Here is a 17551-nt window from a genome sequence, read left to right on the forward strand (position 1 = left end):
GAACCTCCTGAAGTCATTGGTGGGGCTTCCAGGAAGGGTCATTAAAGAGAGTTGTCAGTTCGCCGCCCCTCTTGGCCTTTCTCTTCCCGTTCCTTCCTTCCTGCAGTGTGTTTGGTTGTGAAGGCAGGAGCTCTGTGAGCTACCTTGCAATCATGAGGTCAAAGGTCGTAGCTCATGGAGGAGCACATAGCTGGAAGAAGCCTGGGTCCCCGATAACCTTGTGGCATCCCTATTCCTGTCCCAAACCCGTCACTGTTCAACATTTTATAAATGAGAGAAAAATGAACCCTCTCTCGGCCTATCTAGGATTTCAAACAAAAAGCACAATCCAGACTCTGGTGATACTCTTCCCTGACCCCTGGGGGCTCCCCCTGCCATTCCCACCCCAGGACCGTAGTCTTGGTGGACTAGCTCTCTGGACCCCTACATACCAACATACTGTCTGGGATTCCAGTCAACAGGCTACAGTGTCCTGGAGCTCTAGCCCGCGCTAGGATTTTATCATACTTGGGTTCCTTTGGGGGAAGCTCGGCTCAAGTAATTTAGCCATGATGCACGTCCGTTGTCCCTGGCGCCGCTCAACCCGAAAGGCCCTTGTCATCCACCGCCTCCCGCTCAGCCCCACACCATTAGGGGCTTCTTCCTGGACACTACCTTCCACTCTTCCTGCCCTCTCCCCATCACACCTACTGCATCGTCCGCTAAACAAACTCCCCTCCCTCACCCTCGGCTGAGCTGAGCTCTCTCCAGGCCTCCCTCCCCCCGTGCAGCCTTAGCAAACGAAGGCTGCTCATCCTTCCACGCTGCGCACACGCACGGGCCAGCTGAAGGTGGCACCTGGTTGCTCCACTCTTGGTCACAATCTCCTACTTCTCTACTTCACGGAAAAGCCACTGTTCCTTGAGGATGCGCTTAAATAGCTCTACGGTCCTCTCTGCCCTTCCTCGCCATTGTCATCAACCGATGTGGGGACATCTATGCGAATGACCCATCCGATGTCCTAGCCTCACAGTTCTTTGACCTCTATTCCAGTTACCACAGTCTCCCCAGTCACCGCACCATGGCCACCACCTTGGACTTGATCGTCACCTCTGAGCTTGAACTCCAACATCGAACACTCTAGTTTGGCTTTCTCATAATCTCCTCATGCTGCTCCTTTGGACCTTTTGAAAGCCCCGTTCCCTTGACATCTTCATTTTCTTCCCATCTCCTGCCTTCCTATCTGGACTCTAATAAAACATAACCTCGATTCTAAGGCGCATCATCCCTTCAGAGACACTCCTGCCAATACCCCCATGGCCCACGCTCTTGTCTTCCTCCACCATGGCCACCAAAGGGAGCCCCGACCTTGACTACCCCACTGGCTGCTTCTCTCTATCCCATCACCGGGCTGCTGAGCAGTGCTCCCCAAAAATGACACGTTGTGCACATCGCTTCTTCAACAAAACCATGATCTCCAGCCCTTCCCAGACCCCGAGCGCTGCCCAAATCACCACTGAATGGTGCTCGCCTATTCGCTGGCATAGGCGAGGTATCATTTACCAAGATGTCCCACATCCTCTGGCCTCATAGACTGACACATGGAAATGACAATGGCACGAGTCCCCATTCTAGCCTCCTCTCTGGGGCTGAACGTCAGGGGCTGACTAAAGCACCAAGTTGATTTTGAGAACCCATCCGGGCCTCTGTCATAAGCAGGGAGGGGTACTGGAAGACACTGGGGGTCCCTGCTCCAGGGGTTGGGAAAAGCCTCCTTGTGGCCAGGAAAGTCTGTCCTGTCCCCCCCCCCCCCACTTACAGACCTCAGGAGACTTCAGCTCCCGCGTGGGAGGTGCATCCTTCGCCTCATCTGTAAGATGACAGCTGGGCCTTGGCCAACACCCCGACCCCTTCCGCTTGGGCTCTTGATGCCTCGCTGAGACCATACCCACCTGCGGGCGGACCCAAGGTAGCCGCTGTGTTTGGTCCTCTTCTTTTTTTCTTTCTTTTTTTTTAAAAAGATTTATTTGTGATAGACATAGAGAGAGAGAGAGGCAGAGACACAGGAGGAGGGAGAAGCAGGCTCCATGCAGGGAGCCGGACGTGGGACTCGATCTCGGGTCTCCAGGATCAGGCCCTGGGCCGAAGGTGGCGCTAAACCCCTGCCCCCACCCCTGGGCTGCCCCATCTCACACGATTTTTCTACCCGAAAAAAGCAATCCCCAAAGTGTCCTGAGCAACAGCGTCAGCAAAATAAATATACGGGCTCTGAAAACAAAATGACTGAGAGGGAAAGAGGAATTCAGTTGCTGCCTAATGTCCCGTGGCCCAGTGGTGTCCCTGCTGCAGGAGGCGGCCGGGGTGGGGGGGGAGAGGGGGGGAACACAGGGGCGCCTGGACCGCCTCCTCCTGCCGCCTCTTGTCCCGTGAGTGACAAAGCCCAGCTCCCCGGCCCACGAGTCTCCTGTTTCGTACCCGCGTGTATGAGACCAGAAGAGGCCGACGTGTTGGCCTGGAGGAGGGCAGTTCTTGGCATCTGAAGACAACGTGGCTTCTCGACGTCTGAAATCAGACTATTCCGTGGTCATCCCTCTTTTTTTTCTCCAGGAAAAAAAGAAGAGATGGGATCCCCGGGTGGCTCAGCGGTTTGGCCCCTGCCTTTGGCCCAGGGTGTGATCCTGGGGTCCCGGGATCGAGTCCCACGTCCGGCTCCCTGCATGAGCCTGCTTCTTTCTCTGCCTGTGTCTCTGCGTCTCTCTCTCTGTCTCATGAATAAATACATAAAATCTTAAAAGAAAAAGTAAAAGTATTACCCACCCGGCCGCACCAAGCCAAGCCTCGTCTACCTGACTGTGCCAGGTGACTTGGGACACCTCAAGTGGATTCACGCCTCCACACCAGGCAGGCTGTCACTGAAGTTCCACAGCCTCATGTCTAATCCAGCCACCAACACTCTCACGCAGGGGACGGCCCCCGGCTTGCCCCCCAGGACACCAGTGGGCCCTGGACATCAAGCTGGTTGCTGGAGGTCAACAGCATTGGACTTTTGAGGGGGCTGAAGCCTGAGGAGCTACGTTTGCTGCCCAGAAAGCCTGGAACCCTCATCTTCCCCACATCTGTTGGTGTCTCTGGACGCCCATGGAAGTTTCTAGGTCCCCCTTTCCTATCCATGTCCCTTTAAAAATCTTTTTCTTCGGGTGTCCAAGCTGCAGTCACACCGGCTGAATGGGAGGCACTTTGTGCTCTCCCTCATTTTTTGGCTCCTTCTCAGATTTCTAGCAGTGCCCTCTTGCGACAGCCTATGTGCACGCGTGTGGCTGCCACCAGGCAAACAGCAAAGAGCTGCCTTCAGCATCCCCTGCTCTCTCTTTGCTCTCTTTCTCCCCTCCTCGGTGTCTTGTGAACTCATGTCTCTTTCTGGATACCTAGAACCTTCCATTTCAGTCACCCCTGAGATCTCAGAAGAATCCAATCTTTCACACGTTTCATTCTTGCCCCTTTCACCCCTGTCAACACTCACTTGTCCTCTGTCCCATTGCGCTGGTCTCCGACAGGTGAAGGGAGGCCACGGGCATCAGATAACTCAGGTGTAGGGCATCAAGGGCTGCAAGTGTAACCTTTCTGATACCTGTTCCTTTATAATCGCAGCTGTCAATGCTTTAATCTGAAGGAGCGGGTGCGAAGGCAGTTTCAACACCATCTAGGATCAGGGGTGCTCTTCTGATTGGCCCTCCGATCACACAGCTACATTAGGATGGGGGCCGTGTCAGCTAGTGTTTGCTGGTAGCAGGCCCCAGAACCAGACCTCAGCTAACGGCAAAGGGAAGTGATGGTAAGGAGACAGGAATGGGCAGGTGCACGGGGAGACCGGCACCCCAGCCTTGGAAACGGGCTGCTGGGCTGGAAGCGGACTGTGGGGAGAAGCCACTGCCGCCCAGAGGGCCAACATCACTGGGACGGTCTTGTGACACACTGGTCTCCGCATTACTCTGCTCAAAACTGACATTTGGGGTGTGGGGGGGTATATAATGGGCCCGCTTGCTCGTGCAGCCACCCCGGCTAACAGACAGCCCCCCCCCAATGGGTGTTCAGAAGGTGGGCCAAAAGCCACGTGGTCCAAACCCACCAAAGTCCGCCCCAACTGGTAAAAGCTGGTATCGAGTGCATGCAGTTGCCCCACCGCCTACCAGTTCAAGAGATTCCCTCCTGTCAGAGCAAAGAAGTTGACGCCTTCGTTCTCTTCAGCAACTAGAAAACTAGGCAGTTTTGGGGTCGGGTTTGAAATACATAACTATGAACACTATTATCTGAGCCAAACGATGCAACACCTACAATCTGTTAGGTTGTTGCAGGGGGACAATGAGGCCGATGTGTGTCTCAGGCACTGCCAATCAGAACGGCAGACTTCCAGCCACAGGTGTCTCCCCCCGAAGACTCAGAAGACCTGCAAGAAACATGGTTACCCTTTATATAGTCGTTTTTGATGAATGGCCCTTCACACGCCCGGCTCACGCCATGGCATGAGGGCTGTGGCCGATGTGTCTGGGGCCAGGCCATGAGGACAGGCCCTGAAGCCACACGGCGCAAGAATGAAAGAGGAAGTAGCAAAGACCGATGATTTCTAGTCTGATGCTGATGCCTCGCTCCTCCGATGAACTGTTGTTGCAAAAGACCTCCCTGTAAACGAAAAACCTGAGAACCAAAGTGAGGTGAGGCATTTCCTGGAGCAGCGCAAACAGGATCACCAGCCAACTGTCCTTCTGGCAACGGGACGCATGGACAGGATGAGATCCCACGCACGTAGCAGGCTTCGGCTCAGATTTCTTAGCAGAAATGCAAAAGGCAACTGAGCGGGCAGGCAGAGGTCTTTGAGCAGCGTCAGGATCCTCTCATCCCACTGCTTTTTGTACCTTTTCTATATTTTTCTGAATAAATGGTACCTTTGAAGCATCCCTAGTAACAAAGTAGTATAAATGTTGTTTTGTTGCTTCTGGACGTCCGTCCTTTGATACGCACCAAGTGACAGGAGCCGTGCTTGCTGGCCTTGCACTTCTCTGCTAATCTGTGGTCATAAGTCTGTCGTAGAATGACTCATTCTAAAGAAATGAGCAAGAGGGACCAACGGCGTGGAAAAGAATAAGCCGTATGGAAATGACCCCAGATTACGGCAGGTAGAAGGGGGTGTTAAATGAGACTTCTCTTGACTCAGGGTTTTGCCCAGGGCCCCAAAGTTGAGCATAGGGCTGAGTGTCCTCTGGTTCTAAAGAGACACAGTGTACCATCCGTACAGGCTAGGTGGAGAGCCCGAAACTACTTCTGCGTCCTGTGGTTCCTCACCCCCCTTCAGCTCGTGTATAGGAGAAGGCAAGAGTGGGAGAGGGCTGTTAGAATTCTAGAAGTTTATCTTATTACTAGATGGTTAAAAAAGCCAGCCTAATCTAATATGGAAACTTCAATCAGTCATCCAATTCAAAGCTCTGGCTCCCTCTCAGTTCAGGTGTGACCTGTAACTCTGTGGAAGAGCAAAGGGAACGTTATGTGGATTAAGTTCTTCACTCTCCTATTGCACACTTTCTGCACTATTTTCTGGTTTCTCCAGGGTAAGGGCAGCAGGAGGAAGGGATGGTAATACAGGTCTGTTTAGAGTCAAATGTCCACCTTTGTCTTCACATGACCTTCACTCAACTCCAGTGTCTTGTCTTCTCTTACAAGGATTGTCTCTCGTTGGATTTGGGGCCCAACCCAGTGATCCAGGATGGTCTCATCTTCAGATCCTTAATTATATTTACAAAGCCCCCCCCCCCCCATTTTTTCCCAAGTAAAGTTGTCTGGATAGGTTTGGGGGAGGCAGATTTAGGAAGTGGCTGTATCTATCTTGGGGGCCGGGGCACCATTCAACCCACAACACTCATCAAATTGTTTCATTGAACCTGAAAGTGACCGGGAAAGCTGCGCGGTTTGCTCAAGCTCCAGCCCTGGAGCAGCCAAGGGGCAGGAGAGCCAACAGAGCAGCGGTGAGAAAAAATGAGTTTCTTGTTATACCCTATGGAGCGTCCCTGCTCGACCAATTAGATTCATTGGTGTCTCACTTAGTTGTGATAGAAACCATCGTGCGGCAGTAATAGCCGTTTGAAACTAAAGCCCCGAGTTTTACCGTCGCTTTGATTTTATCGGACCGTTGCAGGGAGAGGATGTGTCCGGATGAGCGGTGCCACGGCCACCTGGTGAATGTTCAGTACTTCCTTACCAAGGGACGCGGGCTAGGGCTGCAATACATACTTGTTAATTAATTACTGCATGAAATCAATCGCATCCGGCCACCGTTTTGTCAACCTTTCAGCTGAGCACTGCCTTGACTGAAAGCACAAAGCGTACGCCGTGGAGTTAGTTCAACACACTTCGCAGCTGAAAAACGCTCCTGGGGGCAGCTGCCTTCAACTCAGGAGGCCCCGGGGCCACGTCGCCCGCCACGCCCGGGGCCGCCCCACAGCGAGCGGCGGCGCGGGCTTGACGGCCGCCGGTCCCTCTGCGCAGACGCCACGTACCCAGCACGCATGCGCCCGGCCTGCGGTCTCCAGCCGCCGGCCTCGGATTGGTGGAGCCTCGGTGGCCCCGCCCCGCGTGCCGGAAGCTCTGTCCCGGCGCCGACGTCTCCGGAGATTCCCGGGCGTGTGCGCTTCTCGGTGAGCGACGCTCTAGGTTGTCGCGTGTGTGTGCCCGGCGGCGCTCGGGGACGCGCACCCCTGTTCGGGGACGCTCACCGCTGCTCCGGGAGGGCGCGGGGGGCCGCGGTGCGTCCCGGGGCGGGCGGGCCCTGTAGCGCCCTCGCGCCTCTTCTCGGGCTGACGTCGCTGGGGTGGGCGGATCCCCGGGGGCCGCCGCCGCCTCCGAGCTGGCGGCCCGCGCCCCTCTCCCGAACCCGAGCCCCCGCGGGCCCTTGCGCTGCTCCCTTCCGCCCTCTGCACCTGTGCCGGGGGGCGTCCTAACACGAAGGGACACTAGCGCAGTGTTGCGTGGCTGTTCGGAAACCGCGGCGCCCCGACCCAGCGTTTGGCATCGGTTCTCTCCCTGGGGGAAGGGGCTCCCCTGTGTAGCTGCAGAGCTGTGCGTGGGTTATGACTAGAAACAAAATTTCTCTTTGATCGCTCGTGTCCCCCGGGGATTAAGCCAGATGTGTGCAGATGTGTGCAGCGTGCCCATATTAGTTAATATTAACAAGCTTTTCTATGCATTCAGTCCACAGATATGTAGGGCCTGCACCTGCCCGCCCGGCATAGACTCATTTTCATGTATATTCAGAAGCTGGGGCAATAGGTGTGCACGTAAGCGTTATCTGTATTAGCATATGCTCTAGAACTGTGTTGTCCCATAGGTAACCACGAGCTACATGGAGCACTTGAAATGTTCCTGGTCCTAATTGAGATGCGTCAGAGTGTCAAACAGCGAATTTGGGGGAAATAAGTATGAAAAAGAGAATGTAAAATATCAACAATTTGTTTTTATTAATTACATGTTGAAGTGGCAGTATTTTGGATACACTGGTTAGGTAACATGCTGTAACCTTCACTTGTTTATTTTTTTAACGTGGGTACTAGAAAATTTTAAATTTTATCTGTGGCTTGCATTGTATTTCTGTTGGATAGCACTGCTTTAAAAGGGCTCAGCAAACTGTGGCCTACAGCCAAATCCAGCCTACCTGTCTTTGAAAAACATTGGAGCAAAGCCATACTCATTCTTTTATGTGTCGTCTATGGCTGCTGTTCCTGCTACCAGAGCAGCAGACTTGAGTAGTCCATACAGAGACTGGATGGCCTGCACAGCTTACAGTATTTACTATCTGGCCTTTTCCAGAAGAAGTTCGCCAACAAACAACAAAGTTCTGTACAACAGTGCCTGCCATGGAGATCCATGTCACGTGAATCTTTTAATTATAGTCCTGTGTAATTGTCATGTAGGCTTACTGTGTGACAGGCATGGCTCTAAGGACTTTATAAGGACTATCTCATTTATTTCCCATATTAAGCCTAAGATGCGGAATTTCCCCAGTTTTGTAGATGAAGAAACTGAGGCACAGAATCATCAAGAAACTTACGGAACATGCTCAACGCCCCTCGGCTTCTGTGAACTCTAGCTTCTTGACCCTTCTTATCCCCACAAGCTTGATCTCTGCAGTCCACTCAACCCACAGTGGGCACCATGGTGCTGCTGCTGCTACTGCTGCTACTCCTTTTTGTTTTGTCTTTTACATAACTTTTCGAACTAGAATTGAGATGAGGTTGGCTCATGTGGAAGAAGCTGAGGGGCAGTGAGCTTAGGTGCAGTGGGTACGAGCAAGCTGGTCTGTAGTGGAAAGAATGAAGTGTACAGGGGCGCCTGGGTGGCTCAGTCAGTTAGGCATCTGCCTTTGGCTCAGGTCATGCTCTTGAGGTCCTGGGATCCAGCCACGCGTCAGGCTCCCTGCTCAGGGGTGTGTCTGCTTCTCCCTCTGCCTCTGCCCCTCCCCTCTGGTTGTGCTCCACCCCAAATAAATAAAAAATCTTGAAAAAAAAAAAAGAATGGGGCGTACAAGCAGAGAGGAGAGGAAGCATTCTGGATCCTCTTTTCTCATTTAATAAGAATTTGTTGAGTAATAGTAAGAACTGGCCAGGTGTCTGCTGGGCGTGTCTCCGTGAATGAAACAGACATCATTCTCTTATGGTCTTGTGGGGAAAGCAGACAATAAAAAACATTTTAGGGACGCCTGGGTGGCTCAGTGGTTGAGTGTCTGCCTTCGGCTCAGGGCATGATCCTGGGGTCCTGGGATCGAGTCCTGCATCGGTCTCCACGCAGGGAGCCTGCTTCTCCCTCTGCCTGTGTCTCTGGGTCGCTCTCTGTGTGTCTCTTGTGATTAAGGAGAATCTTTAAAAAAATAATTTTAATGTAGTCTGCACAGTGAAAAGCCATCACAAATATTTGATTTTTTTAAAGACGTTTTTAAATTTAAAAAAATTTTTATGATTTTTTTTTTTAACAGGCTTCCTCATCTGGAAGATGGAGATAAGCCACATACCTGACTTGGGGTCATCGCAAGGATGGAGATGACATAAATGTGTGTGGCACGTACAGTTCAATAAATGTACATTGCCTTCTGCTGTTAAGAGGTAAGGGAGGGAATAAGTCCGGGGAACTGGGTGCATCGTGACGCTTAAGACATTGCAACCACCAGTTATAATTGTAGAGAAGAGTCTCAGGTGAGCTGTGCACAGGAGGTGTTTTTAATATTTCCTAATGGGGCTCAGTCAGCAAAATCCAAAAGCAGGGAAGTTCTATACATTCACTGGAGGAGCAGGTCAGGAGCTGTCTTTGGGCTGATGGCAGTGTAACTGAGTCGGTCCTGTAGCAGGAGGGCCTTGTGCTAGTATGTGTATAGAGCAGTGGCAGCAGCTCTGCTTTAAATCAGAGTCACTTGGGCAGCTGAGAAAATAGCCAGGCCTACCCTCAGGGATTCCCATCCATTCTTTCTGGGACAAGGCCCTGGCATTGTTTTTGTTTTTGCTGTTTAATTTCTCCAGATGATTGAGGTTTATGGTCAGGCCTGATGCCACTCGTGGTGAGAATTAGGCTTAGCTCAGGGAGTTTCTGACAAAAGACACAGAACTGTGAAATGGGCAGTGCCTTTCTGTGGTTCAGTGAGGCCATGAGGAAGGCTGAAAGGGGCTTTTTTTTTTTTTTTTTTTTGTAAAAGATTTTATTTATTTATTCATGAGAGACACACAGAAAAAGGCAGAGACAGGCAGAGGGAGAAGCAGGCTCCCCGTGGGGAGTCCAGTGTGAAACTTGATCCCAGGATCCCGGGATCATGCCCTGAGCTGAAGGCAGACGCTCAACCACTGAGCCACCCAGGTACCCCTGGAAGGAGTTTTTATTACCCAGCCAAGGACCTTGGAGCACCATCCTGAGACCAGAGAGGAACCTTTGAGGGGCTTTAAGTAGGAAAATGAGGGAATGGCTTGATGAGATCTGTACTAGAGGATGATCCCTCTAACAAAGTGCCATGAATCAGAATGAATGCAGTGAAGAAGCCTTTAGAGCCGGCCCCCAGATGGTCGGAAACCCAGATTCGAGTCCAGTATTCCTGCTATGAATGTCCTCTAGCGGCCCCGTCTATCCTTTGGAGATACCCTGTGTTATAAGTGGCCAGTTTCTTGTCTGTATTCCTTCCACTGGGCTGTCCGCTTCCTCAAAGCAGAGAATGTCTTTTTTTTAATTTTTTTAAAAGATTTTATTTATTTATTCATAGAGACACACAGAGAGAGAGAGAGAGAGAGAGAAGCCGGCTCCTTGCAGAGAGCCTGACGTGGGACTCCATCCAGGATCAGGCCCTGGGCTGCAGGCCGCGCTAAACCGCTGCACCACCGGGGCTGCCCGAGAATATCTCTAGGCTCAGCATCTAGTATGTACTAGATACGTAATAAATATTTATTGAATGAACTCTGTAGAGCTGTCAACTGGATACACAGCTTACTTATCTTCTTAGGGCAATTCTCAAAATTTTGCGTCTCAGCTGCTTTCACAGTATTCCCTCCTAACGGCAATAAATGCTTCATATCCACATCATTGTCCCATAGGGGGAATAGAAAGTTTGACAGGATTTTGGGCAGCCCGAGTGGCTCAGCGGTTTAGTGCCGGCTTCGGCCCAGGGTGTGATCCTGGAGACCCAGGATCGAGTCCCACCCACATCGGGCTCCCTGCAGGGAGCCTGCTTCTCCCTCTGCATGTGTCTCTGTCTCTGTCTCTGTCTCTCTCTCTTTGTATCTCTCGTGGATAAATAAATAAAATCTTAAAAAAAAAAAGTTTGACAGGATTTAAATGCTGTTAAAAATAATGGAGAAGAATGGAAAACAGTATGGCAGTTCCTCAAAAAATTGCAAGTAGAATTACCATATGACCCAGCAATCCCACTTCTGGGTATTTACCCAAAAACATTGAGAGCAGGGTCCCAAAGAGATACATGTATACCCATGTTCATAGCATTATTCACAATGGCCAAAGGGTGGAAGCAACTCAAGTGTTTATCAGTGGATGAATGGCTAAGTAACATGTGGTCTATATATCCAATGGAATATTAATAACATTCTTACTAATGTTAATTTATTATTATTTATATTTCTTTAATTCATTGATTTATTATTAATGTTAATATTCCATTGCATGTATAGACCACTTGTTCCAGGACACCTGCTACAACACAGGTGAACTTTGAGAACATTATACTAAGTGAAATAAGCCAGTCACAAAAAGCCAAATACTGTTTGATTCCACTTACATGCAGTAGGTAGTCAAAATCATGGAGACGGAAAGTAGCTTGATGGTTGCCAGGAGCTATGGGGGAGAAAGGAACAGGGAGTTGTTGTTTAATGGGTACAAAGTTTGTTTTGCAAGAGAATAAGTGTTCTGGAGGCTGGTTGCACAACAACATGAATGTACTTAACAATTGAACCATATGCTTAAAAATGGCTAAGATGACAAGGCCTTTTTTTTTTTTTAAGATTTTATTTATTTATTCAGACACAGAGAGAGAGGCAGAAACACAGAGGGAGAAGTAGGCTCCCTATGGGGAGCCCTATGTGGGACTTGATCCTGGGTCTCCAGGATCATACCCTGGGCCGAAGGCAGGCGCTAAACTGCTGAGCCACCCGGGGATCCCTAAGATGACAAGTCTATGGCATGTGTATTTTACCACAATTAGAAATGGAAAAGAAAGAAATACGGAAGAGAGGTAAATAAAAGGACGTGTGAAATAAAGAGCAGAGTGCTCATGCATGAATCCATTAACGTCTATAGATTTATAGAAAGGAAAAAAAAAGTTTTGCTGGTAAAACAAACTGCTGTTCTCATCGCACTGAAGCCCTGAAGCTATTCCCCTTCAGAATCTCCTTGAGACTCTGACCGTTTGTTGAGAAATTCTGACCTGAGTTAAATATTGCCTAACCTCTTTGTGGGCACTCTAGACCTCTCTCTGATTAACCACCTTGTCAACATCCAGCAAACGTCAATCCTGATTTCTTCAGTAGTGATGCCTATGGAATGAATATGGAATGCAGGCAAGATGAGTATTTCATGTTCAAGAGGAGATTCAACTGGCTTAGACTCAGCAATTGGAGTTACGATAGGAAATTGTGAATGCTAATCTGAAGGCAAAGCCGCAGGTCACGTAACACCTATATGATATTCTGATTCCAGAGGGAAGGTGGAAGACTGATCCATCTACTGTGCCATTTTCCAATAGGCAAACATTTGTAAGTATGTGGAATTGGTCATGAAATTATATTGAATGAATCACTTTTCTGGTTATGAAAATAATATATACTCATCATAGAAAATCCAGGAAGGAATAAAAACAAAACTCATCTAAAAATTTTACCATTCAGAAAATGTCACTACCTAAAATTTTGTGTATCTGTTTTTAACCTTTTCTCTTCATATGTGATTCTTAAATAAAATTTGGATCAGACTCTATATGCTGTATGTATGTATGTATGTATGTATGTATGTATTTATTTATTTATTTATTTATTTATTTATTTATTAGATTTTATTTATTTAACAGAGAGCATGCAAGCAGGGGGAGCAGTAGGGAGAGGTAGAAACAGGCTACCCGAGGAGCAGAGACCCCGGTGCAGGGCTCAATCCCAGGACCCCAGAATCCTAACCTGAACCAAGGGCAGATGCTTAACCCACAGAGCCACACAGGTGCCCTATATATGCTGTTTTTAAATGACAGCTTTATTCAGATATAATTTATACACCGTACAGTTCACGTCCTTAAAGTGTACACTTCAGTGATTTTTAGTATATTTACAGTTGTGCAGTTCACCACCACAGTCAACTTTAGAGAAGGTTGCTTACTTTCTTCAAAAACTCTGTACTTGTTGACAGCCACCCCCCTTTCATTCCACCCCACTGCCCCCCTCATCCCTCTGCCCCAGTCCTAGTCAACTACCAGTCTATTTTCCATCTCTATAGATTTGCCAATTCTGGACATTTCATATAAATGGAATCATACAATATGTGGTCTTCTGTGTTTTTGACATAGTGTTTTCGAGGTTCATCCATGTTGTAGTATATATCAGAATTTCTTTTTTTTTTTTTTGGCCAAATATCATTCTATTGTATGGATAGGCTACATGTTTATCTATCAGTTGACAGACATTCAGGTTGTTTCTACTTTTTGGCTATTAAGAATAATGCTGCTGTGCACATTTTGTGTGCAAGTTTAGCCATTTGGGACCTTGCAGTTGCTTCAAAGTTTGAAGAAAATTCTTACATGTACAGCTTCCACATCTTTTGTTTCCCTAATGTAAACTTACAGAAGTAGAATTGCTGACTAAAAGAACATTGCATTTTACAGAACTTGTCATATGGTTTCTAAGAAGGCTGCATTAAAAAATAAAAAATAAGAAGGCTGCATTGATCTTCTCTGTGCTCCCTTCGGTGTTATTAGCCTATGTGCTTAGTGATGGGCTTTTTTTTTTTTAAGATTTTATTTATTTATGTATTTAGAGAGAGTGCATGTGCAAGCGGCAAAGGGGGAGGGAGAGGGAGTCCAGCAGACTCCCTCACTAAGGGCAGAGCCTAAGATGGGCTCTATCCCATGACCCTGAGACCATGCATGACCTGAGCCAAAACCAAGAGTCAGATGCCCAACCGACTGAGCCACCCAGGGGACCCAGTGATGGGCATTTAATATCAAGTGCTATAAAATGGAAGCCCATGAGTTTTTGAAAAGACACGGTCCATGGCATCAAGATGCATATGTCCATTTTTAGACCAGATGAGCAGATGTAGGTACAAGGGTATTAGGTAGCAAGGTTATGTACATTATGAGGAGAGAAAAATAGAATGGTTAGATAAACACCTGCCTGGGATGAGATTCACACAGATATAATCATCAAACAACTTTTTACACCTAGAAGCTAAACAAAAAAGTTAATGGAACCAAACTGGCCTACGACTAGTTGGTCCAAAGTCATAAAATGTCCAGATTGCTTAGTCTGAATGCTTACCCTGTTTTTCAGAAGACTCGGATGTCAGCACAGTGCCTATTGGCTCTTCGGGCTTATCAGATCTGGCTCCAGCTGCTTTGTAGCCTCTATTATCTCATGATTTTGTCACATTCCTTGGAACATCTAAATAGCATCCCCTTATTGCCCTGTTTCTCATTCTTGTATATTCAGAAAAGTACCAATTAAAGATGATAAAATCCACAAGTAGTTCAGCTTTATAACTGAATATGGGAAGAAATGGGCCAGCCTTGCTCACTTACCCTGTTGATGCTGACACTGGCATGATCTCATGCCCAATGTGACCACCAAATTCCATCCAAAGCAACTGACCCATCTAGATCCAGAAAGACTATTAATCTGTAAAATTTGGGATGGAAAAAGTTATAGAGCTCTTCCAACAAGCTTCTTTTAAGCAACCGTTAATGCGGAAGCTGGTTACAGTGCCGCTTTTTTTTTCTTTTTCCAACTACTGAGACTCAGCCTTTTGAAACTAAACCATACCACATTGCAGATTCCATTTTCTAACAGGTCACACCCACTTGTGTTACACAACTCTTTCAGAAAACACCACATAGGTAGTTGGCAGAAAGTGCCCTGCTATTATCAGGAAGTTTGACTGGCAAACACAAGCTTGAAAAAACCAGAAACCTCTTTTCTCTTTTCCTTGCAGCTGTAAAGATGTCTGACAAGAACCAGATAGCTGCCAGCGCCTCCCTTATTGAGCAACTGCTGTCTAAAAGGAATTTTGAGGATCTTGGCAACCACCTTACTGACCTGGAGACTCTGTGTGTGACGAAAGAAGATCTCCAGGAGACCATTGTGGTCAGGGCTGTGTACAGAGTCCTCAAACACTGCCCCTCGGTGGCTTTGAAAAAGAAAGCCAAGCACTTGCTGTCAGAATGGAAAGCTCTTTATAAAAAGGATCTCCACTTCAAACCGAGGGACAAATCTTTCCCTACGGGTAGAAATGAAGAAAACTCAAGACTTTCTCATGACCCAAGTCAGGATGAGCTATCAGGCGGCTCCAGCTCTAATTCTTCATCCCACAGTGTTGCAGAAGCCTTTGAAATGATTGTGCCTGAAAATAGCACAAGTCAGACGGAACCTAAGGAGGAGCATTTCAGGAGTGGTGACCCTAAATCCACTGCCCAGAGATCCAGTGAGTTGCTGGATCCCATGGTACCTGTGAGAGCTAAATGCACAGAGCTTCTTTATGAAGCTTTAACTAGTCCTTTCACAGAGCAGCCCAAAGCTGATTTGTGGCGAAACTTTGCAAGAGAAATTGAAGAGCACATTTTTACCCTTCATTCCAAGAACCTCAAAAAATACAAAACTTGTGTGAGAAGCAAAGTTGCCAATCTGAGGAACCCCAAAAATTCTCACTTACAACAAAACCTGCTCTCTGGGACCATGTCTCCGAGAGAATTTGCCAAGATGACTGTGATGGAAATGGCAAACAAGGAACTGAAGCAGTTGAGAGCCTCCTACACGGAATCTTGCATACAGGAGCATCACCTTCCCCAAGCGATCGAGGGCACACACACAAGAAAAATAAAATGCAGACGCTGTGAGAAGTTCAATTGCAAGGTCACCGTAATCGCCAGAGGCACACTTTTCCTTCCAAGTTGGGTACGGAATTCAAATCCAGATGAGGAGATGATGACCTATGTGATCTGTAATGAATGTGGGGAGCAGTGGTACCATAGCAAGTGGGTGTGCTTATAATTGTAAATAAATGTTCTCTTAACCAAGAACCAGAGTGATGCCTTTTTTTTGATACCACCCTGTTATGCTTGCTTTTAAAATCTAATACAGGGGGGAAGCCCGGGTGGCTCAGCGGTTTAGCCCCTGCCTTCAGCCCAGGGCATGATCCTGGAGTCCCGGGGTCGAGTCCCACATCGGACTCCCTGCGTGGAGCCTGCTTCTCCCTCTGCCTGTGTCTCTGCCTCTCTCTCTCTCTCTCTGTGTCTCTCATGAATAAATAAATAAAATCTTTTTTAAAAAATTTAAAAAATAATAAATAAAATAAAATCTAATACACACTGTTCTTAAAACAACCCTACAAAGAAGGAAGGAAAGTCATTCGTTCAAGCTCACACCACAATCACTAAAATGTGACCGTTTGGGGAGAGAGTTGATGACTTTTTGTTTTGTGGCCACATATTACTCTGCTGTTCTCTGAGTGTGGCTGAGAGCAGCTCCTCCTGCCCTAGAGCCTGTTATAAATGCAGAGTCCCAGGCCTCGTGCTCCTGAGTCCCAACTCTGCATTTTGGCAGAGCCCCAGGTGATCCTGTTCAAGACGGTTTGAGAAGTGCTGCTTTCTCAGTAGGCCTGTAGTCCTGGGCGGCTGCCTATGAGAGTCCTCTGGGGAGCCTTGACAACCCACAGATGCTCAGGGCCCTCCCCAGAGCAATTGAATCCAAATGCGTGGGCTGCAACCCCAGGCATCACCATTGCTTTTTTTTAATTCCTCAAGGTGTTTTGAGATGCAGTCAGAGTTGAGAACTGCTCACACACAGGCTCTCACTTGATTGTCTCACAGCTCTAAGAAAAGAATGTCGCTCTGTATGATAGAGTTTTTGAATATACATAGGTCCTGAGCCCCATGGCCAGTCTTTGGTGCAAAATAGTGGTTTTATTAAAGCACAGGGGACAGGACCTCTGGGCAGAAGGAGCTGCTGCCCCAGGCTTGTGACACATGACTGATTATATACTTGGGAGTAGGGGGTAAGGAAAAAGAGGTTTTCTAAAGAATTTCTGTATGCACAAGAGGACCTATAAGATACTGGAGGCCTTGCCATTGTCAAGGTTGTTTTTCCCTGTAGTAAAGCATTAATATTAAGACAATTGGGAGTTTCCTTCTGGAAGTTAGGTTATCGATAGGAATGCTTTTTTTTTTTTTAAAGAAAAAAGATTAAAGATTATATCTATTTATTTGAGAGAGAGAGAACACAAGCAAGAGGAGCAGCAGAGGGAGAGGGAGAAGCAGACTCCCTGCTGAGCAGGGAGCCTGATGTGGGGCTGGATCCCAGGACTCCAGGATCATGACCTGAGGTGAACGCAGATGCTTTACCGACTAAACCACCCAGGTGCCCCAAGAATGCTTTTCTCTTATAAATCACTGAGACATTCTGTAAAATGAGGGAAACTCAGGTCTACTGGACTATATAAGTTAACCATTTGTCTCTCCTTTCCTATAGCTTTAGGGCAGCCAGGAGTGCCTAGGGAATGTCACACACATGCCACTCTGGGGGGGGCCGGGGTCATGGAGGTGTCAACTTGTGCTTTGTCCTCAGCTTGCCTTCTGCTCCCTCATCATGAGGAAACGGGTCCTTAAAGGTGCCGTGACTTGGCCGAGCCAAGCCCCACTCCAATGGCTCCCACGCTGTCCTCCTCCGAATTCTCCATGCAGGACCTTTAGGAATGGATTTCTGGCCATGTGGGACGAGATGAATAGTGTCTTTAGGCTCTGATGTTGGATAACCAGGGCTTGGTTACTGTCCCCTGTCTTTTCTCACTTTACAGG

At 48.1% G+C, this 17551-nt stretch overlaps 1 protein-coding gene and 1 long non-coding RNA gene across 3 annotated transcripts; one reads left to right on the top strand and one right to left on the bottom strand.

The window, feature by feature from the left end:
• Window positions 1–4198: 4198 nt before the first annotated feature.
• On the bottom strand, window positions 4199–6494 carry LOC119868152. Its single transcript, XR_005385898.1, has 2 exons — window positions 6259–6494; window positions 4199–4423 (listed from the first exon to the last, which is right to left on the bottom strand). It is a non-coding gene; the product is annotated as an uncharacterized LOC119868152 (long non-coding RNA).
• A 65-nt stretch (window positions 6495–6559) lies between these two features.
• TCEANC (transcription elongation factor A N-terminal and central domain containing) lies at window positions 6560–15778 on the top strand. Of its 2 annotated transcripts, none has more exons than XM_038586833.1 (3): window positions 6560–6662; window positions 8993–9119; window positions 14695–15778. In XM_038586833.1, exon 3 carries the CDS (start codon window positions 14703–14705, stop codon window positions 15747–15749), a length of 1047 nt encoding a protein of 348 aa, XP_038442761.1. In that variant the 5' UTR covers window positions 6560–6662; window positions 8993–9119; window positions 14695–14702; the 3' UTR covers window positions 15750–15778. The 2 variants fall into 2 exon arrangements, with proteins under 2 accessions (XP_038442761.1, XP_038442762.1); XM_038586834.1 differs by lacking the exon at window positions 6560–6662 and adding an exon at window positions 12202–12257 and having other exon boundaries at window positions 8992–9119.
• The last annotated feature ends 1773 nt before the right edge of the window (window positions 15779–17551 follow it).

Source organism: Canis lupus, chromosome X, assembly GCF_011100685.1.
Source record: "Canis lupus familiaris isolate Mischka breed German Shepherd chromosome X, alternate assembly UU_Cfam_GSD_1.0, whole genome shotgun sequence".
NCBI lineage: Eukaryota > Metazoa > Chordata > Mammalia > Carnivora > Canidae > Canis > Canis lupus.